This window comes from Rhinatrema bivittatum, chromosome 4 (genome assembly GCF_901001135.1).
Source record: "Rhinatrema bivittatum chromosome 4, aRhiBiv1.1, whole genome shotgun sequence".
Taxonomy (NCBI): domain Eukaryota; kingdom Metazoa; phylum Chordata; class Amphibia; order Gymnophiona; family Rhinatrematidae; genus Rhinatrema; species Rhinatrema bivittatum.
Genome location: NC_042618.1, coordinates 87,332,860 through 87,357,834, shown reverse-complemented (window position 1 = coordinate 87,357,834; position 24,975 = coordinate 87,332,860). Strand labels below are relative to the sequence as shown.

The following is a 24,975-nucleotide window of genomic DNA, read 5'->3' as shown; positions in this document are numbered from 1 at the left end:
CAGGGATAATTGCAGGCTGAGCATGCTCAATGCACTCAGTGTGCCAGTGTCAGTCAAAGCTTTGTAGAAACTTTGACAGAAAAGTTTTCCGTACAGGGCTCCATCCTGTGATGTCACCCATATGTGAGGACTAACATCCTGCTCTCCTGTGAGAACACCTGTTACAGGTAAGCAACACTTGCTTATTGTGTAATGATGGCACAGCTAGTAATCCTTTATTGTGAGATCTTAGTGATCTCTGTGGTTTGTATGGTTGTAGCACCACCCCTACCATGCCAGTGTTGTCAGAATGGAGGGAGGAATATATTAATGTTAAGACTTTGTATTCGGGCTTGTATCGGTAGCCAATGCAGAGCTATCAGTGATTGTGAGATGTGAATGAATTTCCTGGATCCTGTTAGGAGTCTAGCTGCAGCATTTTGTAATGGTTGTAGTTTTTTAGTAAGGCCTTTAGGTGCTCCGAGTAGAAGAGTTGCAGTAGTCTTAAGCTTGAAAAAATGAGGGTTTGTAGTACCATACGGAAGTCTACTTGAGTCAGCAATGGTTTCAGTCTTTGTAGTAATCGCAGTTTAGCGTAGCCTGATTTTGATTAATTTGTGTTTTTCCATAGTTAGGTTCTCATCGATCTGTACTTCTGGGTCCCGCACTTGGTCTGAGGGTGTAATATTGAAGTTACCAAGATCAAGTGTCTGAGGATAAGTTATTGGAGAATTGCTTCTTAACAGAATGATTTCAGATTTCTTTGTGTTTAGAGATAGTTTGAGATTGGATAATTCATGATGAATAGCCTTCATGTATGATGCCAGCTTCCTTCTTGTATTTTCAGCGGAAGTGGTGTATAGTGTGTAGAGCTGAATGTTATTACAATATAGGTAGAAAGTGATTCCTAGATCAGATAGTAATTTGCATAGTGGAAACATGTAGATGTTGAAGAGAGGTGCGAATAGTGCTGTGAATGCTGGGGGACACCAGTGACTATTGGGAAGATGTCAGAAATATGGTTGCCCAGTTTGTCGTGGAATGTCCTTTTTAATAAGAAGGAGGTGAACCACTTCATAATATCTCCATCAATTCCGATTTTTCTCAGCTGATGGCATAGAAAAATATGGTCCACAGTGTTGAAGGCAACTGAGAGGTCAATTAGCACCAGGATATAGGATTCATCGTTGTTAAATCCCCGTAATATGAGGTCCGTTAAGGATACGAGTAAAGTCTCGGTAGAGCGATTTTTTCTAAATCCAAATTGGTTTGAAAGTAAAATATTGTGGTCATCTAGATAATTTTCAAGTTGTGAATATATGGCTTTCTCACAGGACAAGCAGGATGGTAGTCCTCACATATGGGTGACATCATCAGGATGGAGCCCAATCACGGAAAACTTCTGTCAAAGTTTCCAGAACTTTGACTGGCCCCTACTGGGCATGCCCAGCATGGCACTAACCCTGCAGCCAGCAGGGGTCCCCCTTCAGGCTTCTTTTTTCCGCGCAGCAGTAGCCTCGCGGTAAAGGAGCTCTGAAGAGATTCCTGACAGGAATTTTCCTCACGGAATTATTAAAAGTTAAATTGCCCCACAGGGGTCCCTCCTCTAACTTTTCTCTGACCGCAGTACTCCGGTAAGTTTTTACCCGTTTTTCCGTCGATTACCGTTGAGTTTGGCCCTCGCAGCCTACTGGCTGTCGACAATACCGCGGCTCGATTTTTTTCAATGGCCATGGCGTCGGGGTTCCATCGGTGCCCGGACTGTACTCGTACCATGTCTATCACAGACCCCCATAAAGTCTGTGTAATGTGTCTAGTCCATGAGCATGATGTCCTGACCTGCACCAAATGTGCCCTTATGACACCAAAAGGTCGCAAGGCCACTCCTCTTCTGTGCTGAAACCCCAACTCTGTCCATTGCATCGACGTCGTCGGAACCAGCACCGTTGACTTCGCGCCAGCATCGACCACCAACCGGTGACCGACCACCATCGACGACTTCATGGCCATCAACACCCTCTACTGCCCCTCAGGATCGAGGGGATCGCAGGGAGAAACATCACCATCGATACCGTAAAACTCGGACCATCGAGGGAGCGAAATCATCGACCTCGCCATCGTCCGAGCTGCTGTCGAAGAAGCCCCGTCCAGGAAAGGCACCGTCCATTCCTGCGACCGGGTCACCGAGGCAACCCTCACCCGATCGGGGTTCGGGAGGGACCACCGCCTTTAACGATGGTCCCTCCGGCTATGCCTCTGCCTCCTTCTTCTATTCTGGAGCCAGGGCTGCTTGCTCCAGGTCTCCAAGAAGAACTGGACCGGCTGGTTCAGGAGGCCATCGACAAGGCAATGCAATGTCTTCAGGTTCCTCCGACACCAGCACAGACTGTGGAACCCACCATCGACCCGATTTCGGCAGCGCTGGCACCGCTGCTATCCAGGATGAAGGCGCTGATGGCCACCTTTCCACTGATGGATCTCGGGTCTCTGATGGCTCCGATGCCCTCCCCGCTGACAGCATCATCGGGAGGAGAAACACCGTTCCGCATCCCTCCATCGGGAGTTTTGCCTCAGCCATCGATGCCGATATGTCCCTCGCCACCAATTCATCCATCAGTGCCAATACGTCCATCGGCGCCACCGAGTCATCCATCGATGCCTGTACCGGTGCCATAAGAACATAAGAAAATGCCATACTGGGTCAGACCAAGGGTCCATCAAGCCCAGCATCCTGTTTCCAACAGTGGCCAATCCAGGCCATAAGAACCTGGCAAGTACCCAAAAACTAAGTCTATTCCATGTAACCATTGCTAATGGCAGTGGCTATTCTCTAAGTGAACTTAATAGCAGGTAATGGACTTCTCCTCCAAGAACTTATCCAAACCTTTTTTAAACACAGCTATACTAACTGCACTAACCACATTCGCTGGCAACAAATTCCAGAGTTTAATTGTGCGTTGAGTAAAAAAGAACTTTCTCCGATTAGTTTTAAATGTGCCCCATGCTAACTTCATGGAGTGCCCCCTAGTCTTTCTACTATCCGAAAGAGTAAATAACCGATTCACATCTACCCGTTCTAGACCTCTCGTGATTTTAAACACCTCTATCATATCCCCCCTCAGTCGTCTCTTCTCCAAGCTGAAAAGTCCTAACCTCTTTAGTCTTTCCTCATAGGGGAGTTGTTCCATTCCCCTTATCATTTTGGTAGCCCTTCTCTGTACCTTCTCCATCGCAATTATATCTTCGATGTCATCATCGGTGCCGCCGGTAATTCCTTCGATTCCTTTGGAGTCTAGACCGGGACCTTCAGGTATCCAACCCCCTCTACTTCCTAGAGGGAAGTCTGCTGAATCTTATGATACTTGGGGTGATGATACCTTATTAGACACCGATGACTTACCTTCACCCACTGAGAGTAGAAAGCGTTATCCTCCAGAGGACCTCTCATTTATAAATTTTGTGAAGGAAATGTCTGAATTGGTTCCTTTTCAACTACAGACGGAACAGGATGATAGGCACCAGATGATGGAGTTACTCCAATTCCTGGATGCCCCCAAGGTGATCACCTCTATTCCCATCCATCAGGTCCTTCTCGATCTCCTCAAAAAGAACTGGGAAAATCCTGGATCAATTGCTCCAGTACACAGGCTGACACCACTTATTTAGTTCAGTCAGCCCCAGGCTTTCAAAAATCACAGCTTGATCACCACTCGGTTGTGGTAGAGTCTGCACAAAAGAGGGCAAAAAGGTCAAAACCTCACTCATCTACCCCTCCTGGTAAGGAACAGAAATTCCTAGATAACATTGGTTGACGAGTATTCCAAGGGGCCATGCTCATCTCCCGAATCGCTGCCTATCAGCTTTATATGACCCAATATAACAGGGTCATCTTTAAGCAAATACAGGACTTCTCAGACTCCCTGCCTCAGCAATTCCAAGACCAACTACAAACCCTTGTAAGCAAAGGTTTTGAAGCAGGCAAGCATGAGATCAGAACATCTTATGACATTTTTGACACCTCTACCAGAGTGTCTGCAGCTGCTATTTCGGTGAGACGGTGGGCCTGGCTCAAGTCTTCTGACCTTCGCCCAGAAGTGCAAGACCGGTTGTCCAACCTACCATATGTAGGAGAAAATCTGTTCGGTGAACATATCCAACGGATGGTGGCTGAATTAAAAGACCATCATGAGACCCTAAAACAGCTCTCTTTGATGCCTTCTGACTTCTCCTCAAAGCAGCCCTTTAGAAAGGACTCTAAGAAGTCGTTCTACCTTCCAAGGAAGTCCTACCCGCCACCAGCCAGATCCCGTGCTATGAGACCTTATCAAAAACCTCAGTCTCGCCAAGCCTGAAAACAAAAACCACAAGCAGCTCTCCAACCAGGGCCTGCTTCAGGTTTTTTACTTCCGCTTGGAGAGCAGCAGCCAGATTCCTCTGTCGCACATACCAGTGGGAGATCGACTGTGCCAATTTCACAACATGTGGCATTCAATCACATCCGACCAATGGGTATTGGCAATCATTGCTCAGGGTTACCATCTGAACTTTCTCGCCCTACCACCGGACTCCCCACCTCTACAGACGTGGAGGGCATCCGATCACGCCATTCTTCTGGATCAAGAGGTCTCCCTCCTTCTCCAGTCAAGAGCAATAGATCCCGTTCCACACTCTCAGGAAGGCCTAGGGTTCTATTCTCGGTACTTTCTAATCCCCAAAAAATCAGGGGGTGTTCGTCCAATTCTGGACCTACATGCTCTCAACAAGTGCCTCCAGCGTGAAAAGTTCAAGATGGTAACCTTGGGATCGCTTCTACCTCTTCTACAAAGAGGAGACTGGCTCTGCTCTTTGGACCTCCAGGACGCATACACCCATATCGCGATAAGTCCAGGTCATCGCAAGTACCTGCGGTTCCTAGTAGGCCCCAAGCACTATCAGTACCAATTGCTTCCGTTTGGCCTAGCATCTGCACAACGAGTCTTTACAAAATGCCTCATAGTCATTGCAGCTTTCCTCAGGCAACAAGGTGTTCACGTTTACCCCTATCTGGACGACTGGTTAATCAGGGCTCCAACTCAGCAAGCTGCTATGTTGTCCCTCAATCTAACCCTATACTAGTTTCGTTAGGATTTGTCGTAATTGATGAGAAATCCTATTTAGTCCCATCTCAAACCTTGTTGTTCTTTGGGGCAGACTTGGACACCTTGCAACAAAGGCTTTCCTGCCTCGACAACGAGCACTAACTCTCGTGTCTCTCGCTCACCAGCTGCAGTCTCAGCACGCTGCGACCACTCACCAATTCCTCGTCCTTCTAGGACACATGGCGTCCTCAGTCCATGTCGCACCAATGGCCCGCTTGGCCATGAGACTTATGCACTGGACTCTGAGGTCTCAATGGATTCAAGCTATTCAGCCTCTGTCGGCCATTGTCCACATCACCGACTCACTCCGTCTGTCTCTCACCTGGTGGAAAAATCAAACCAATCTCCTCCAGGGATTGCCCTTTCAGGTTCCAAATCCTCAAGTCATTCTCACCACCGACACTTCCAACCTCGGGTGGGGAGCCCATGTAGCCGATCTGCAGACACAAGGCTCTTGGTCTCCAGAGGAAGCCAAACATCAAATAAATTTCCTGGAGCTTCGAGCAATAAGAGATGCTCTCAGGGCTTTTCAGGCTTTTCAGGATCGCCTGTCAAATCAGGTCATCCTAATTCAGACGGACAACCAGGTGGCCATGTGGTACATCAACAAACAGGGAGGCACAGGTTCCTTCTTTCTGTGTCAGGAAGCTGCGCAGATTTGGGCGGACGCTTTCTCCCATTCGATGTACCTCAGGGCCACCTACTTGCCGGGAGTGGACAATGTGTTGGCAGACAAGCTGAGTCGCGTCTTTCAACCGCACGAGTGGTCACTCAACTCCTCGGTAGCGAACTCCATCTTCCAAGAATGGGGATATCCTCAGATAGACCTTTTTGCGTCCCCTCAGAACCACAAAGTAGACAACTACTGCTCCCTCATTCGCAGCGAACACTCTCAGCCCAGAGACGCATTCTCCCTCTCATGGGCAACCAGTCTGCTTTATGCATTCCCTCCACTTCCTCTTCTCTCGAAGACTCTCGTGAAGTTACGTCAGGACAAGGGAACTATGATCCTGATAGCACCTCACTGGCCATGCCAAGTGTGGTTTCCCATACTTCAGGATCTCTCCATCTGTAGGCACATTCCCTTGGGAAAGGACCCGCTTCTGATCACTCAAAACAACAGGTGCCTACGCCATCCCAATTTTCAAGCCTTGTCCCTGACTGCATGGATGTTGAAAGGTTAAACCTTCAGCCACTTAACCTTTCAGATCCAGTTTCCCATGTCTTGATTGCTTCACGGAAACCTTCCACGAGAAAATCTTACTCTTATAAATGGAAAAGGTTCACATCATGGTGCTCTTCTCAGTCCCTTGATCCCTTTTCCTGTCCAATCCCGAAGTTTTTGGACTATCTCTGGCATTTGTCAGAGTCAGGTCTCAAGACATCTTCCATCAGAATGCATGTCAGTGCGGTGGCCGCCTTCCATAAAGTGTCGGGGATGTCCCTATATCCGTACAATCCCTTGTAACACGCTTTTTGAAGGGCTTGCTCCAACACCTCAACTTCAAACCACACATTCAGTCCCTACTAAAAGGAGGCTTTAACAAACTCCACATACTCAAAAAACTGAAGCCACTCCTCCATGGCCAAGACTTCCGATTAGTCCTGCAGACGACTATCCTTTCCAAACTGGACTATTGCAACGCCCTTCTGTTAGGCCTCCCTTCCTCCACCATCAAACCTCTACAAATCTTGCAGAATGCTTGGCGAGAATTACAACCAATACCCGTAAGACTGAACACATAACCCCCATACTAAAGGACTTGCACTGGCTACCGATCCCCTTCCGTATTCAATATAAATCCCTTACCATCCTGCACAATACACTGCACAAAAATAACACTGCATGGCTCAAGGACATGCCTCGCTCCCGAACCTCAAACCGCCCCACTAGAACTACCCTCACCGGCACCCTGCACACCCCACCCCTCAGAACCGCACACCTTACCAATACCAGGGAGAGAGCTTTCACTGTCGCCGGCCCCACACTCTGGAACTCTCTCCCTCCCCACCTACGACTTGAACCCTTGTTACACACTTTCAAAAAAGGCATCAAGACATGGCTCTTCAGATAAGCCTACCCAGACATCAATCAAACATAGCCCATCTTCATCCTCACATTCACTTCTCTCCCCCCCCCCATCCCCCTTTCCCTCCCTGCCCTCGTTTTTTTTTTTTGTTTTTCCTCTTTCCCCCTCCTCTGTACTCTGCCTGCCTTGGACATGTACCAAGGAAATTATGTAATCAAATATTTTGCCTGTTCCTATGTCATTTAAGAAAATAGCTAAATATCTGTTGTTTGTTTTTTGTTTTTTTTTACTGTTTATCATTGTTAATTCCCGTCATTTCTCGCTCGCCTGCCTCTATATTTCCAGCTGTCTTTACCCCTTACCCCCCTCTTCCCCCTTCTCGCTTGCCCCCTTACCCCCCCCCCCTTGTTCATTGTAATTTCTTCCTGCTTCAGTTAATTGTAAACCGGCATGATGTGTCCTACGAACGTCGGTATAGTAAAAGATCTTAAATAAATAAATATCAAGCCTCCATTACATCCTCCGGCCCCTTCTTGGGATCTTAACCTGGTTCTCGGTATCTCACGTGGAAAGTGATTTTCCTTTTGGCTATCACGTCAGCTCGCAGGGTTAGTGAGTTACAGGCCTTACACTAAACTCCTACAGGACCGGGCGGTACTCCGCACTCACCCTAAATTTTTACCTAAGGTAGTTTCGGATTTTCATCTCAATCAATCCATCATACTACCTACCTTTTTTCCCAATCCTCATGCCAACCCTGGAGAACAGGCTCTGCATATCCTTGACTGTAAACGGGCTCTAGCGTTTTATCTAGACCGTTCAGCTGCCCACAGGGAAAGCACTCAATTGTTCGTATCTTTCCACCCTAACAAGTTAGGGAAGCCTGTGTGTAAGCAGACTCTCTCCTCCTGGTTGGCGGACTGCATATCCTTTTGCTATCAGCAAGCGGGCATTTCATTTCAAGACCATGTTAAAGCACACTCTGTGAGGGCCATGGCGACTTCAGTAGCACACCTGCGATCGGTGTCGCTTCATGACATCTGCAGGGCTGCCACCTGGAGTTCTCTCCATACCTTTGCAGCCCACTATTGGTTGGACAAAGCCGGAAGACAAGATTCCATCTTCGGCCAATCTGTCCTTCGTAACCTGTTCACAACGTGACATACCAACACCCTTCCGCCTGCCCGGTGGGGTTCAGGATGCCCTCTACCATATTCCACCCCAGTTGTTGTGCCTGTTGCACGCCTTTGGGTACATTTGGTGCATGTTCGGACATCCTCAGCTCGGTACTTGCCCATATGTGAGGACTACCATCCTGCTTGTCCTGTGAGAAAGCAAATGTTGCTTACCTCTAACAGGTGTTCTCACAGGACAGCAGGATGTTAGTCCTCACGAAACCCGCCCCCGCCCCGCGGTGTTGGGTTCGTAACGTTTGTTGTTTTATTTTTCGGCACTGCCTGTAGCTTTCAAATAAGACTGAAGGGGGACCCCTGCTGGCTGCAGGGTTGGTGCTATGCTAGGCATGCCCAGTAGGGGCCAGTCAAAGGTCTGGAAACTTTGACAGAAGTTTTCCGTGATTGGGCTCCATCCTGATGATGTCACCCATATGTGAGGACTAACATCCTGCTGTCCTGTGAGAACACCTGTTAGAGGTAAGCAGCATTTGCTTTTTCAAGAATTTTGGATAGAAAAGGCAGGTTGGATATAGGTCGATAGTTTTCCCAATTGTCAATTCTGCTGGTTTTATTTTTTAGGATAGGTTTTATCACTACTTGTTTTATCCTGCTGGGACTAGACCTTCCATGAAAGATTGGTTGGTTAAGGATGTGATTGTTGGAGCGATGGTGCTATGTATTAGTTTTTAAGGGGCTAGCTGGGATGGGGTTGAGAGGGTGATTTGCAGGTTTAAACGTAGAAATTATTTGTGTGATTTGTAATTTAGATATTCTGTCAAAGGGTCATGATTTTCTCCGTGTTCTCTGGTCGGTGGGTATACAGAGAATTGTTTTTTCAGTCTGGTTATTTAATTATTTAATCATAATCCTCTTTGATTTAGGCTCTATAAGGCACCTTCTTGCTTATGAAACAGAACGACAGAGGCATAACGTGCTTCTCATGTCTGCAATTGACATGCTGAATCGGCTTTACTCAACCAAAGAGGCTCCACTTGTACTGTTGAGAACTTTAGGTCTGCAAGCAACAAACATGCTTTCTCCAGTCAAGGTAAGAATTGTTTTGTGGCATAGATGAATAGGGGATTCCCATAAGAGATGATAGAAATGAACTGAAAGTCCATGGTTCTCTTGAGAGAGAAAAGTTGAATGAAAAGTATCAGAGCTTCCAAAAAGCAAGCAGTAAGCTACAGATATAGGCAAAGGTTGCCATTAAAATAATAGCAGAGATTAGCTCATAAAGAGAGTTAAACTTCCCATGAGATGACAAATGAGCTCAGAAAGTTGCTATTCCTCTTCAGCCAGCCAGATCAGTCCAGACATCTGAGTTATGTGCACCAACCAGCAGATGGAGACAGAGATTGAGGTTCACTGATATCACACCTTATAGCAGCGGTTCTCAACCTATGGGTCGCGACCCCGGCGGGGGTCGAACGCCCAAAACGCAGGGGTCGCCCGCTCCCGGTCTCTCCCGCTGCCGTTGCCGCCGGGCTGTAAGCACGTTCAAGCCCAGCGGGAACGGCAGCGGCGCTAGAAGAAGCTCTGCACCCGTGGCTGGGCCTTTTCTTCTTCCTGCGCCTGCCCTCCCGTGACCCGGAACAGGAAGTGAATCGTGCGCGGGAAGGAGAGAGAGCCGCGCGAAAAAGTAGCAGCGGCGGCTGCAGCATCGGCCCCCGAGCAGTTGAAGCAGCCGGTAATGGAGAAAGGAGAGAGCAGCACGAGCCTCCCGCGGCCGATGGGATTCTTCTTTCTTGGCCAGCGAGGCTGCTGCAGCTCCCATTTGTGCTCGGGGGAGAAGAGGAAGTGAGTGAGAGAAAGAGAGAGAAGCAGCCAGCCAGCCTGTGTGTGATTGACTGGTCAGAGAGCTGATGTGTGTGTGTGTATGTGAGAGACAATGAAAGTGATTGCTCAGGGAGATGACTGATGTGTATGTGAGAGTGTGAGACATTAGTCAGGGAGGTGACTGATGTGTGTGTGAGAGTGTGAGACATTAGTCAGGGAGGTGACTGATGTGTGTGTGTGAGAGAGAGAAAAAGCATGGAAGGGAGAAGTCTGGGTATGTGAGAAAGCATGGGCGTAAGAAGCCTGGTGTTGTGGGGGTGAAAGAAAGCATGGGAGTGAGAAACCAGGGTGAGTGTGCATGCATGAGAGAGAGAGACTGCTTGGTAAGGTGATGGTGTGTGTGAGAGAAAAAGACTGGTGTGTGTGTGTGAATGTGAGAGAATGTGATTCAGGGAATGAGAAGCCTGTGCACGTGGAGAGTGAGCATGGAAATGAGAGAGACTGGTGTGTGTGTAACAGAGAGAAAGTGATTATGGGAATGAGAAGCCTGTGCATGTGGAGAGAACAAGCATGGGAGTGAGAGACTGGTGAGTGAGTGAGTGTGTGTGTGTGAGAGAGAGAGACAGACAGAGAAAGTGATTATGAGAGTGAGAAGCCCATATATGTAAGTAGAACACGGGAGTGGGAAGCCTGTGTGTGTGTGTGTATGGCATGAGAGAAACTGTTCAGGAAGGTGACTGGTGTGTGTGTGTGTGAGAAAGTGATTATGAGAGTGAGAAGCCCGTATATGTAAGTAGAACACGGGAGTGGGAAGCCTGTGTGTGTGTGTGTGTATGGCATGAGAGAAACTGTTCAGGAAGGTGACTGGTGTGTGTGTGCCAAAGACTGTTTGGGAGATGATTGGTGTGTGAGAGACAGAAACTGGTCATGGGGGCATGACTGGTATGGTGTGTGTGTGTGAGAGACATGGGCACTAAGGAAGAGGACCATAAGTATAGCGCTTAGCTTCTACTGCTGCTTCTGGTGAGTGCCACGGCCTGCAGGGAAGGGGAGTAGGAGAGCTGCTGGAGGGGGTAAGTAAAGGTGGCTTTTTAAGTTTATTTTTCTTGACTGCCATTTTTATTGTGTGATGTCTGCTTTTTTGAAATATTTTATTGGTGTTTGGAGAATGTTTAATAGTTTTTATGCGTTTTTAATTGTTGGATGTTCATAGCTGTTTTGAAACATTTATTCTGCTTATTAGTATAGTTTTACAATTATTTCTGTGTGGGGATCTATAGCTGCTTGCTAGTTCTGTTTTCCTAATAAGAGGTGTATTGGTTTTTAGGACCTGATTTAATATTTGTAGTGTTGCCTTTTCATAGATAGGCTTGCTCCTGTTTGAGTGTATTCCATAATACAGGTGTAACTGTGTGCGGATTAGTTTATGTGCATTACTACAGATCCTGGGAGTATGTTAGGTCGGTTCTGTGTCTGTTACCGAGATGAGATATTTTGCTAGCATGTAAGCGTTTGTATCGGTCTTATTTGTTGTGTTTTCTCAGAGGACATGCATTGGTGGTAAACTGCTGTCTTTTCATAAGTAGGGCTATTGAGCCTGGAAATAGAAGGAGTTTGAGTTGCTGTTACTGAGATGTCACTAGAACCAGAATATCTTTTTTGTAGGGTGAGTTGTATGGGGAATGTCATAATTCTGCTTTACATCCATTATTGTGGGTCAGGGAGGTTCCTGTGGATACAAACTGTACTTTTACATCTAGCCCCGTGACGATCATGGGTCAGTGTGCCATGCATGTGAGAACCTATGGTGAGTTGAGTTACATTCACATTATAAATGTCATAATTAAATGATAAGTGTGCACTAAAATCCAACCCCATCCATAACCCCACCCCCATATGACCAAAGCCCCGCCCTCACCCCACCCTCACGGGGCGAGGGCGGGGCGAGGGGTCACCGCAACATGAGGAACTGTATTGCGGGGTCACGGCATTAGAAAGGTTGAGAACCACTGCCTTATAGGCTCCCATGCTGACTTCAGCCTGTCACTATTCTCTCCCTTCAGCAGATGGAGACAGAGATTGTGGTTCACTGATATCACACCTTATAGGCTCCCATGCTGACTTCAGCCTGTCACTATTCTCTCCCTCCAGCAGATGGAAACAGAGATTGAGGTTCACTGATACCACACCTTATAGGCTCCCATGCTGACTTCAGCCTGTCACTATTCTCTCCCTCCAGCAGATGGAAACAGAGATTGAGGTTCACTGATACCACACCTTATAGGCTCCCATGCTGACTTCAGCCTGTCACTATTCTCTCCCTCCAGCAGATGGAGACAGAGATTGAGGTTCACTGATACCACACCTTATAGGCTCCCATGCTGACTTCAGCCTGTCACTATTCTCTCCCTCCAGCAGATGGAAACAGAGATTGAGGTTCACTGATACCACACCTTATAGGCTCCCATGCTGACTTCAGCCTGTCACTATTCTCTCCCTCCAGCAGATGGAGACAGAGATTGAGGTTCACTGATACCACACCTTATAGGCTCCCATGCTGACTTCAGCCTGTCACTATTCTCTCCCTCCAGCAGATGGAGACAGAGATTGAGGTTCACTGATACCACACCTTATAGGCTCCCATGCTGACTTCAGCCTGTCACTATTCTCTCCCTCCAGCAGATGGAGACAGAGATTGAGGTTCACTGATACCACACCTTATAGGCTCCCATGCTGACTTCAGCCTGTCACTATTCTCTCCCTCCAGCAGATGGTAGGCAAGCATTTCCTACACTGCGTGCTGAGCCTAGTTAGACTGGATGAAGAGGCTGCTCCTGAGATGAGTGTAGTACTCCCACCCTCAGTTGAGCATTGCCCTAGACCAGAGGGACTTTCAGTTTTTTTTCTGGAGTGCGCTTTAATTTAGCCTTTTTAAAGTAAAAGTATTTGTTTGTTTCCCTGCTTTGCTAAAAAAGATTTAAAAATGCTAAAGCTGGAAGATCTCTTCGAGCAGCTCTCCAAGTGAGTAAGCCTTTGAAATTCAGGGTACTCGATTGTGGCGGTGTTACTTACTTCAGCTGAACAGAAGAGCAGGGAGAGATGTCTGTGGCAGCTGAGCATGAGAGGAGGACCACGCTAGACATCAGCAGTGGGCTGGAAGGGGATCTAATTTGTGCCTGGCTGTTTAGAGTGGAGAGGAGCTGAGCAGCGCAGTGCCTGGCTGTTTGGAGTGGAGAGGAGCTGAGCAGCGCAGTGCCTGGCTGTTTGGAGTGGAGAGGAGCTGAGCAGCGCAGTGCCTGGCTGTTTGGAGTGGAGAGGAGCTGAGCAGCACAGTGCCTGGCTGTTTGGAGTGGAGAGGAGCTGAGCAGCGCAGTGCCTGGCTGTTTGGAGTGGAGAGGAGCTGAGCAGCGCAGTGCCTGGCTGTTTGGAGTGGAGAGGAGCTGAGCAGCGCAGTGCCTGGGTATTTGGAGTGGAGAGGAGCTGAGCAGCACAGTGCCTGGCTGTTTGGAGTGGAGAGGAGCTGAGCAGCGCAGTGCCTGGCTGTTTGGAGTGGAGAGGAGCTGAGCAGCGCAGTGCCTGGCTGTTTGGAGTGGAGAGAAGCTGAGCAGCGCAGTGCCTGGGTGTTTGGAGTGGAGAGGAGCTGAGCAGCGCAGTGCCTGGCTGTTTGGAGTGGAGAGGAGCTGAGCAGCGCAGTGCCTGGCTGTTTGGAGTGGAGAGGAGCTGAGCAGCGCAGTGCCTGGCTGTTTGGAGTGGAGAGGAGCTGAGCAGCGCAGTGCCTGGCTGTTTGGAGTGGAGAGGAGCTGAGCAGCGCAGTGCCTGGCTGTTTGGAGTGGAGAGGAGCTGAGCAGCGCAGTGCCTGGCTGTTTGGAGTGGAGAGGAGCTGAGCAGCGCAGTGCCTGGCTGTTTGGAGTGGAGAGGAGCTGAGCAGCGCAGTGCCTGGCTGTTTGGAGTGGAGAGGAGCTGAGCAGCGCAGTGCCTGGCTGTTTGGAGTGGAGAGGAGCTGAGCAGCGCAGTGCCTGGCTGTTTGGAGTGGAGAGGAGCTGAGCAGCGCAGTGATTTTGCTGCTTAGGAGGGGTCCGGGCCTCATCATTGGGGTCAATTGCATTGTCTGCTCCTGCTGGCAGCCTCACTACCGCAATGGGAATGGTGGTCATTTTAGAAACACGTCCGCATGACAGGGATATGGCACCTCCCTCTCTCAGCCCCATGGTGCAGGATATGAATGCAGATCCGGCTGAGCAGATGGTTAGTACTGTGTTCAAAGGAAACAGTATCTCAGGTCTTGGAACCTCATTCTCCTCATGGGCTTCAATGTATAAGGAATTTTGAAGTGCCTTTACCAAGTCTTTTATATGGACAGAGCTCAGACCTAGGACCCATCCCAGTCCTTCTGTCGTTCACAGGTGCCCTCGGGGGGGTTTGGTGAGGAAGAGAAACAGAAAGGAGAAAGGTGAGGAGCTATGTGAGGATAAATCTGCCAGGTTGAAGGATTCCCTGAATAGCATTTAATCTATCTCAGATCTGAGAGATTAGGGAAGTAGAGGAGATATAGAGGAAGGGAAATAGCCTCCTGGGAATGAGGATGGCTCTTCAGTGGTGCGTGCGTCTTCAGGAGGAATTTTTGTCCCTAATTTCTCAGTCCTTGCGTGTTTTGACAAGGGGGGAAGGAGGGTCCCAGCTCTACGGAAAACCCTATTCTATTTTGTCCAGCTACACCAGTCCAGGCCTTAACAAGTGGGTTGTTTCCCCCTACCAGCAGATGAAGGCAGACTATACAGTTTTATCACCGTGATATCACAGTCACTCTGACTGACTAACTGAAATTAGACAGTGCTATACCAGGGTACAAATTATATCGCAATGACAAAGAGGTTCTTATGGCCTGGATTGGCCACTGTTGGAAACAGGATGCTGGGCTTGATGGACCCTTGGTCTGACCCAGTATGGCATTTTCTTATGTTCTTATGTTCTTATGCACTAACCACATTCTCTGGCAACAAATTCCAGAGTTTAATTGTGCGTTGAGTAAAAAAGAACTTTCTCCGATTAGTTTTAAATGTGCCCCATACTAACTTCATGGAGTGCCCCCTAGTCTTTCTACTATCCGAAAGAGTAAATAACCGATTCTCATCTACCCGTTCTAGACCTCTCGTGATTTTAAACACCTCTATCATATCCCCCCTCAGTCGTCTCTTCTCCAAGCTGAAAAGTCCTAACCTCTTTAGTCTTTCCTCATAGGGTAGTTGTTCCATTCCCCTTATCATTTTGGTAGCCCTTCTCTGTACCTATACCTGTAGTATAGCCGTGTTTAAAAAAAGGATTGGATAAGTTCTTGGAGGAGAAGTCCATTACCTGCTATTAAGTTCACTTAGAGAATAGCCACTGCCATTAGCAATGGTTACATGGAATAGACTTAGTTTTTGGGTACTTACCAGGTTCTTATGGCCTGGATTGGCCACTGTTGGAAACAGGATGCTGGGCTTGATGGACCCTTGGTCTGACCCAGTATGGCATTTTCTTATGTTTTCTTATGTTAATGTGGATATATAAAAGCTAATAAATAAATAAATAAATCTGCCCAGCAAGCTTCCCATGGTAGTATCCACCACGCTGGACAGGTTACCCCCCATGTATCAGTCATTGCTGCTTGATGTGCTTTGCTTATGGACTTGGCCATATAAGCAGTACTGTGTTTTTTCCTTAACGTCTGCGCATCAGTACCCAAGACTGTAAAAATGTCATGACTCGTGTTGGTTGTCTCTGAATCCAAATTCCTCTTCCTTCCACCCCCCACTACTCCTTCTTCAAAGCAGAAAGTGATGTTGTAGTTGCATCAAAAGCATCAAGGCTTATTTGTTAAGAATACTTTTACTTTAAAAAGGCTAAATTAAAGCGCACTTCTGTTAAGAGTAGTAACCGCTGCTCTGTGCAGCTTACCCCAGACTTTTCCTGCATGAAGATCCAGGCTGATTTAGTCTTGCAGCCTGGCTCTTGAGAGGTCTTGATTGACTAAGAGAGGAATTTTTAGAGATGTGGTAAATACTAGGGGTGGATATTCATTTGCAATGGAATAGGAAGTACCAACGATATTTCCTATTTCGTTGCATTTTGTGAATTAAAAAAAAGAAAAACCACAATTTCATGTGCTTTTTTTCTATCGATTTTTGGGGGGGTGGGGGAGTAAAAACAAGTTATTAAAAAAAAAAACCTGAATCCGCCCCAATCCTTCCCATTTATTACAAGATGGAGACCCCCACCCACCATGACCCCTCCCCCAGGACTCACCAAAAGCATCTGTGGTCTAGCGGAGGGCCTAGGAGCAACCTCCCATTCCCAGGCCGGTGGAGACTAGCCTTGGAAATAAAGTTTGTTCATGAGATGATTGTATTGCATTTTCCATCCTTTGTTAGATGTGGAGACAACAGCATGGTAATTGTATTTCTTGTATTTTCACTACAGGAACAAATTATGAACTTCGCTAGCAAATGAATTTCAAGGAAGAAGTCTTGAATTTTATCAACTTTCCTTAAGGCAAAAGACTTTTAATCAGGGGAAAAGAAACTTTATTGCTTCCATACTCAAAAGATGAATTCATACAAGATGTTATAAGACATGTAAGAAATGTGGTTATTAAATTTATTTTAGAATGCTAGATTTCCTCACTTCATCCATGTATGATGCTGTTGATTCTGTTGGCTATACACCAGATTTTTTTTTTTTTATAAAAGTAAATAAATTTTGTTTTCCTTTTCCCTGAATTACTGAAGTTGGTATTCTGTCTTATTCAGTATACTTCAAATTTGAAACAAATTCCTTGGCTGGTTTATTTTACTCTGTGGGAACGACAATAGGAGAAAAGGTTGAGAGTTGATTATTTTATATATTGTATTGTTTATTGTATTTGTGATGTACCATGTAATTTGCTCTTAATTTTTTGTTAGGCGATTCATATATTTTAAAAATGAATAGGAAAGAGGGAGATGTTTTGCATGCATTTTTTATTTACTGTAATCCTTCATATTTCTGTTAACACAGGACCCACCAAGTGCATATTTTCGTGCATTCAAAAAATATAAATTTTCCCTGTACGTACCAGGATCAGTCCAGACTCCTGGGTTTTGCCCCCCCTTTAGCAGATGGAGACAGAAGTTTATAAACAAAAACTCCGCCTATATCTAGGCTGGTGCCACCTACAGTCTGGCAGTATTCTTCTGTCTCCTAGCAGGTGGAGAGGGTGCAAAACCTACAGTCTGTTTAGGGCCTAAGTTTTAGGTGTTTAAAAAAAAAAAAAAAAAAAAGAGAAAGAAAGAAATTTTGACCTAGCAGGTAGGTGTTGTGTTTGCTGAAGGGGAAGGACCGCAGAGGTTTGCCTGCTGGTCCCAGTCCCCGCCTCCCAGGGGAAGGTAGGGTCCTGAAGGGACTGTTCCCCCTGGTAGAGGCTGCGAGGAGTGGGGGAGCCCCATGTACCGGCACTGACAGGCCTGGGGGTGATACCGGGGGTCCCGGCTCACTCCCCCCAGCCGGTTCCGGATCCGAGGTAAAGTTTAAAAAAAAAAAAAGAGTAACTGTTTTTTGCTTTGTGTGTGTGTGCTGTTCAGGTTGCCTTACTTCCTCGCGGTGACTGGGGCTCGGCGATCCGGGGAGTTTTCGGGGAAATTTTATTTTAGTCTTCGGGCTCCCTTCCCGCTCCGCGGCGTCTTCATGCCCAGGCAGGCTGCTTACAGGGCCTGCGGGTCCACGGCAGCGTGGCTGTCGTGAGACAGCCTGTGTTCCGGATGCGTGGGCGGCGGAGAGGGGGGGATCGGCGTCGGTTTCAGGGACCCGGAGGGGTAGACAGTCGCGCGCTGGGTCGTCCTCCGCGGTTTCTGCTTTTTCTGAGCGGTCGTCTTCAGAACCGCCGGGGGCGGCCGCCATTTTGACTGCGTTTTCGGCGGGAATGGCGGCCATTTTCTCGGCGCGGACAGCCGAGATAAGCGCGAGCCTGCGAGGCAACAGGGATTTTGTGGACCCGCCGCGTTTGTCCCCCCAGCAGGGACCTGCGGGGGGGGACAGGCCGGCAGGGCCTAGGGCACCTAGTGAGGATTCCCCCGGGGAAGGGGGTGACGAGGAGGGGTCATCGGACTCCTCCTTTAACTCACAGTTCATATTGCTTATGCATAAGGCTTTTAAAGCTCGGCACCTAGCCAGAAAAAGGATGCAGGGGACCCCTGAGACTGGGGCTCCAGCGGAGAAAGTACCGAAGCCCGGTCCGGGGGATGGGGGGCCGGCTCGAGCCAGACCCCTTCGATCCCGGGGGGCGGAGGTTTGTCAGAACTCCTTGTCGGAGTCTGAGGAGCTAGAAGAGCCGGCGGAGGATCCGGAGTTTCCATCCCAGCCCCAGAGGGGGGTTGAGGGGGATGGAGAGCCGGGGACTAAAGGTTCCGGGGCACCCCATGGAGTGGAGGAGGATGATCCAAAGGTAGTCAGATTATTCCATAAGGAGGAGTTAGGACCCCTCATTCCGGAGATCCTGGGGGAGCTGGGAATTCCACTTCCCCAGGTTGAGTCTCGTCTTGGACAGACGGATCCGGTTGTCCTGGGGCTCTGGGGGCTCCGGGGGCCGTCTTCGGCTTTCCCATTGCACTTTTCGGCCTCGGATTTACTTTTTAAGGAGTGGGGATACTCCGGATTTGGGCCTAAAAGTAGCAAAAGCCATGGATAAGTTATATCCACTGCCGGAGGACATGCTGGAGCTTTTGCGCCTACCTAGGATTGATTCAGCGGTGGCAGCAGTAACGAAAAAGACCACCATCCCGGTGACGGGAGGTACGGCGCTTAAGGATATACAGGATAGGAAGTTGGAAGTTCAGCTAAAGCGTATCTTTGAAGTTTCAGCGTTGGGAATCCGTGCTGCGATCTGTAGTAATTTTTCGTTGAGAGCAGGTCTTCGCTGGGCGCAGCAGCTTTTGGCCAATGAGTCCCTGTCCTCGGACGAGGTGAGGCAGGCAAGTCGGTTAGAAGCGGTCATCGCCTATAGTGCAGATGCGTTTTATGATCTCCTGCGCACTTCCGCAAGGACTATGGTCTCCGCGGTGGCGGTGCGGTGACTGCTATGGCTCCGCCATTGGGCGGCGGATGGCACCTCCAAGGCTCAGTTGGGCTCCCTTCCCTTTAAGGGGAAGTTGCTGTTTGGCAAGGAGTTGGAGGACCTAATTGAATCCTTGGGGGAGAATAAGGTACACCGTCTCCCGGAGGATAGACACCGTTACCGGGGGGCCCCAGCTTCTCGTCCTCGTTTTCGTGGTGGTCGTAGACCACGGTCGACTCGGGGATCGAACTCTTCGTTCCGTCACGGAGCTACCCGCCAACAATCGTATTCTCAGTCCTTTTGTGGGCGCCGTTTCGGCCGTCCGGGAGCCGGTCAGACTGCGCAGGGCGGTAAGCCAGCACAATGATGTGAGGCCGGTCCATTCCCCCGTTCCAGGAGCCGCTTCGTTTCCCGTTTATTCCGGACCTCCTGCATCAGGGGCCCGTTTGTTTCGACCTGGTACATCGCTTTTGTCTAGCAGCATGGCTTTTGAGAGGCAGCGGTTGAGATCTAAGGGGTACGCTGAAACGGTGGTTTCTACACTTTTGCGTTCCCGAAAGAAGTCTACGTCCCTGTCTTATGTGCGTGTGTGGAGAATTTTTGAGTCTTGGTGTTTGGAGCGCAGCATGGCGCCTACCCGAGCGGCTATCCCGGACATACTGCTGTTTCTCCAGGACGGGTTATTCAAGGGGCTTTCCTGTAGTTCCTTGAGGGTGCAAGTAGCGGCGTTAGGTTCCTTCCGTGGTCAGGTGCATGGAGTTTCGGTGGCGGCGCATCCGGATGTGGTGCGTTTCCTTCGGGGGGGGCAAAGCATTTGCTCCCTCCGTTTAGACAGCCGTGTCCATCTTGGAATTTGAATGTTGCCCTTAAAGCATTGTGTACGGCACCTTTTGAGCCTCTTCGCAGTGTCACGCTTAAGGATTTAACTCTAAAGGTGGTATTCTTGGTGGCCATGGTCTCGGCACAGCGGATTTCTGAGCTTCAGGCTCTGTTGTGTCGGGAGCCTTTTTTGCGGATTTCGGATTCGGGAATCTCGTTGCGGACGGTACCGTCCTTTTTACCCAAGGTGGTCTCATCGTTTCACGTGAATCAGACGGTAGAGTTGCCATCTTTTGGGCAGGTGCCGTCTTCGGACCCTATGGCTAAGGATCTTCGTAAGTTAGATGTGCGGCGTGTGCTGCTACATTATTTGGAAGTCACTAATGCCTTCAGGGAATCCGACCACCTATTCGTACTCTATGGTGGTTCAAGGCGGGGTAAGGCGGCCTCCAAGACTACGATTGCTCGGTGGTTGAAAGAAACCATTCAATCGGCATACCTTTTGCAGGGGAGGTCGTTGCCTGTGGGGCTGAGAGCCCACTCTACTCGTGCCCAGGCTGCTTCCTGGGCGGAATGCCACCATATCCCTACAGAGGAGATCTGTAGGGCGGCCACCTGGAAATTGGTCCACACTTTTGCCCGGCACTATCGTTTGGATGTGAAAGCGCCAGGGTCGTCAGGATTTGGAGAAGGGGTGCTTAGAGCAGGCCTCTCCGGCTCCCACCCTAAGTAAGGTAAGCTCTGGTTCATCCCAGGAGTCTGGACTGATCCTGGTACATACAGGGAAAAGAAAATTAGGTTCTTACCTTTTGCTAATTTTCGTTCCTGTAGTACCAAGGATCAGTCCAGAGTCCCGCCCAGTGTTGGGAATTTCTGCCGGGAGAGGATGTGTGGTCTGTGTGTGTGTTAACGAAGTCAGGAAGTTTTTTTCTTGTTGGTTACCTCGAGTTCGGTACCCAGTTGGGTGGAGTTATGCTTAGTTTTGCATAGTTTTTGAGGTAAATTTCAACGTTCTAAGGATTATATGTTGCGGTTGGTCCTGCTGCTTTGACATTAAGTAATACTGCCAGACTGTAGGTGGCACCAGCCTAGATATAGGCGGAGTTTTTGTTTATAAACTTCTGTCTCCATCTGCTAGAGGGGGGGGCAAAACCCAGGAGTCTGGATTGATCCTCGGTACTACAGGAACGAAAATTAGCAAAAGGTAAGAACCTAATTTTCTTTTCCAAACTTTTAATCATGTTTGCCAACCTTCATTTTCAGATAATTTAATACCCCCCCCCCAATCCCTTCAGTTTTCCAAAAAAAAAGTTGAAACACCCTTAGAAGCACAGAGTGCACGTTTTTGTGTACTTATACTGTACATATTTCCTGCATTGTGCTGATTTTCAGTGTCTGCTTGTGATATCTCAATGCTTAGAGCTTCTGCTACATATACAGATCACTTTTTTATTGTCATTGTGTTTTTGAGTCATTTTGAGCCACTTATCAAGTACCGCATGCAGGTTTCATGCACATGAGCTTATACTGTACTATTTACTGTATTATGCTGCCATCCAGTATCAGCCTGTGGCATCTCATGGCTTAGATTCCCTGCCACTTACAGATTATATTTTAATGACTCATTCTGGCTTGGAGTTACTTATCCTTTCCCTTTATCTCTTCTCATTGTTTCCTAGCACAGAGGAATTTCTGGGTGTTCTTAACTTTCTGCCAAGAGACTGAGAGTTGATAAATTTGCTCTGTTTTCAGAGATTGGGAAAGGTTTACCAGCAACTTACAAATGTGCTATATGAAAAACTGGCCCACGGTTCTTGTTAATCATGTATAGTACAGTAGATGGAAAGCTGTTCGTGATGAAATCCAGGTGCCAAATTTTGTAGTTCAAGGCTCCCCACCACATAATTATAGTCAGAAATAGAAATAGAGTACAGATAGAAGTCAAAGTGCCTCAGAAGATAAATCAGGATGAGGGGAAAGAGGGAACCATTCACTGATGCATGTGCCGCCAGCTGTTCTAGAGTGTGACCATATGTGGAGCAAATCTGAATAGGGTGGAGGGTAAAATTTTCAGACATAGAAGTTCATCATATAATATTTTTAGTGAAGACATGCAAGGTCCTGAGTTCAATTTCCCAGGGGAGTGTGTACAGTAGAGGGCACAAAAGCAGATATAGCAATAATATATTTGCCAGGTAAGCACAGCCAGAAATAGAAATACAAGTAAGCCCAACTTGAGTTACATTGTAGATATGCACAATACTGAGTCATAAATGATAGAACTGAAACTTGCTGTGATCAGGTACATGAATTGTATGAGCCTTCACACTTCTCAATTGTATAAAAATAAACATGCAGCAGTTCTAGTGGAACTGAAATTTGATGTGAAAAATTTCATCAAATACCTGTAAAAATAGCTGACAGAATGTGAAAGAAAGAAATTTAAATTTGTAGGTAAATCTTAAATTTTCTTTGTGTTAGAGCCTAAAACATAGTTGCATATTTTCATCCACGTGATAGTTCTAGATGTTTGCTATACCCAGTGGTTTGAAGTACGTTTTTTAATTTTACTGTACATGCACAATCCATGTTTTGACTTTTGTTTTTAATGATTTTGTTAGTCATTGCATCTAGTTTTATGTTCACTTGAAAAAACGTTTACTATCAGCAAACCGAAACCCTACAATGAGTTTTTATTGAAATTGTATGATACTAACAGTAAAGAAGCCACTGTTGTCACAGACTTATTGTCAAAGCTTTGAAATAATTTGATGAAATGCTTAATTCTTGTCTGTACTATTTAAAAAGCATCAATTTATACACATATATTTGATTTTCTTTCAATTATAGAGCCTAAACCATAGGTGCACAAAAACGTGTGCATGTTGGTTCTAGGGTGTTGCCATGCCCAGTACATTTTTAGATTTGACTGTACATGTATAGTCTGTATTTTGAGTTTTGTTTTTAAGGATTTTGCTGGGTTTTGTATCTAGTTTTATGTTCAATTTATGTTTATATTTACTATCAACAAGCCAAAATAGAATGTATTTTTATTATTGAAAATCATGATACTAACAGTAAAGAAATCACTGTTGTCACAGACTGTACCATCAAAACTTAGAAATAATTTGACAAAATGGTTAACTTTTGCCTGTACTTTTCACAGGACATCAATTTTATAAGAATGTTATGTTTTTCTTTCAGTTATATAGTGCCTAAAACATAGGTGCACAAAAATGTGCACGCAGTGGTTCTAGGGTGTTGCCATGCCCAGTACATTTTTAGATTTTACTATACACATAGGGGTAGATTTTAAAAAGATGTGCACGCGGGTCATTGTGCGCGCGATTTCATAACATGTGCATGCACATGTGCCCAAGAAGGAGGGCTCCTTTTGTACCATTCTGGTTCTCAAAGGATTCAACCATCATTTGCATGTGACTCATTTTCACATGGAAACCTTGCACTCAGTGATGATGGCAGTGCAGTCAGGGGAATTCATGATGTCTCCGGATATCTCTGTAAAGTACCTGCATATTCCCATCCAACTACCGTGTTTCCCCGATAGTAAGATACCCCTGATAGTAAGACGTAGTGGGAATTTTAGGGGGGTCGGCTAATGTAAGACATCCCCCGAAAGTAAGACGTAGTGTTCAAAAAAAAAAATAAAATTTTTTAAATACCTGTCGGAGGGCCGCGTGGGTCCAGGCGGCCGGCGGCGGGAGCCGGGTGGTCGCGTGTTAAATCTAGGCCGCGGGCGGGTGGGCGCTTGTTCCCGGGAGGGGGGGGGGGGGGCGGGGGGACGCGCGTTAGTTCGAGACGGCCGGCGGGCGGCGGGTGGTCGCGTGTTACATCTAGGCCGGGTCGCACAGGCGCGCATTCATTCACTGCCGGTGGGGGCTGCCTCGGCAGCCCCCGGCAGCCCCCACCGGCAGTGAATGAATGCGCGCACAGGCCCACAGCGCCTGTGCGACCCCTGCGATTCGGCGCTGGGGGCTGCCGGTGGGGGCTGCTTTCGGCCCCACCGGCAGTGAATGAATGCGCGCCTGTGCGACCCGGCCTAGATGTAACACGCGACCACCCGCCGCCCGCCGGCCGTCTCGAACTAACGCGCGTCCCCCCGCCCCCCCCCCCCCGGGAACAAGCGCCCACCCGCCCGCGGCCTAGATTTAACACGCGACCACCCGGCTCCCGCCGCCGGCCGCCTGGACCCACGCGGCCCTCCGACAGGTATTTAAAAAATTTTATTTTTTTTTGAACACTACGTCTTACTTTCGGGGGATGTCTTACAGGTTTTTTCCAATATAAGACATACCCTGAAAGTAAGACATAGTGGGACTTTTTGGGGTAAAAAGAAAGTAAGACGCTGTCTTACTTTCGGGGAAACACGGTAGAACATAAATTTCTTCATTTTGTGGTTTTGGGTCATTGTTATCAGTTTCAAGTACTACCTTTTGGTTTGACCACCATACCCAGAACCTTTTCCAAGGTTATGGTGGTGGTGGCGGCAGCGAAGTTGAGAGAACATGGGATCCTAGTACATCCGTACTTGGACAACTGCCTAATGCAGGCCAAGAGTCCAGAAGAGAGCCTCCGGGTCTTGCACAAGGTTATCTTCTTGTTGCAGGATGGGTCGTGAACCTGGCCAAGAGCAATCTTCAGCCATCACAGTCACTGGAGTATTTCGGTGTTCAGTTCGATACGAAAAAGGGCAGGGTGTTCCTCCTGAAGGGCCATATTCAGAAGCTGATGGCGCAGGTGCATCTATTGACGAACACAATACGCCCGACCATATGGTCCTATCTTTAGGTGCTTGGATTGATGGTGACCCTGGAAGTGGTGCCGTGGGCGAGGGTGCATATGCGTCGTCTTCAGTGCATTCTACTGTCTCGTTGGAGCCCATGGCCTCAAGACTATTTGGTTTGGCCCCATGGGCCGATGAAGGTCTGCTCTCAACTACAGTGGTGGTTAAAAGCGGATCATCTAAG

The 24,975-nt window shown here is 47.9% G+C and overlaps 1 protein-coding gene across 1 annotated transcript in view; it reads left to right on the top strand.

Annotated features, from left to right (window-relative positions):
- COQ6 (coenzyme Q6, monooxygenase) overlaps positions 1-17,240 on the top strand; it is a 128,543-nt gene extending 111,303 nt beyond the window's left edge. The window contains 2 exon segments of the mRNA XM_029598451.1: positions 9,204-9,370; positions 16,561-17,240. Of these exon segments, the coding sequence (XP_029454311.1) occupies positions 9,204-9,370; positions 16,561-16,590 (197 nt within the window). The 3' untranslated portion in view covers positions 16,591-17,240.
- Positions 17,241-24,975: the final 7,735 nt, after the last annotated feature.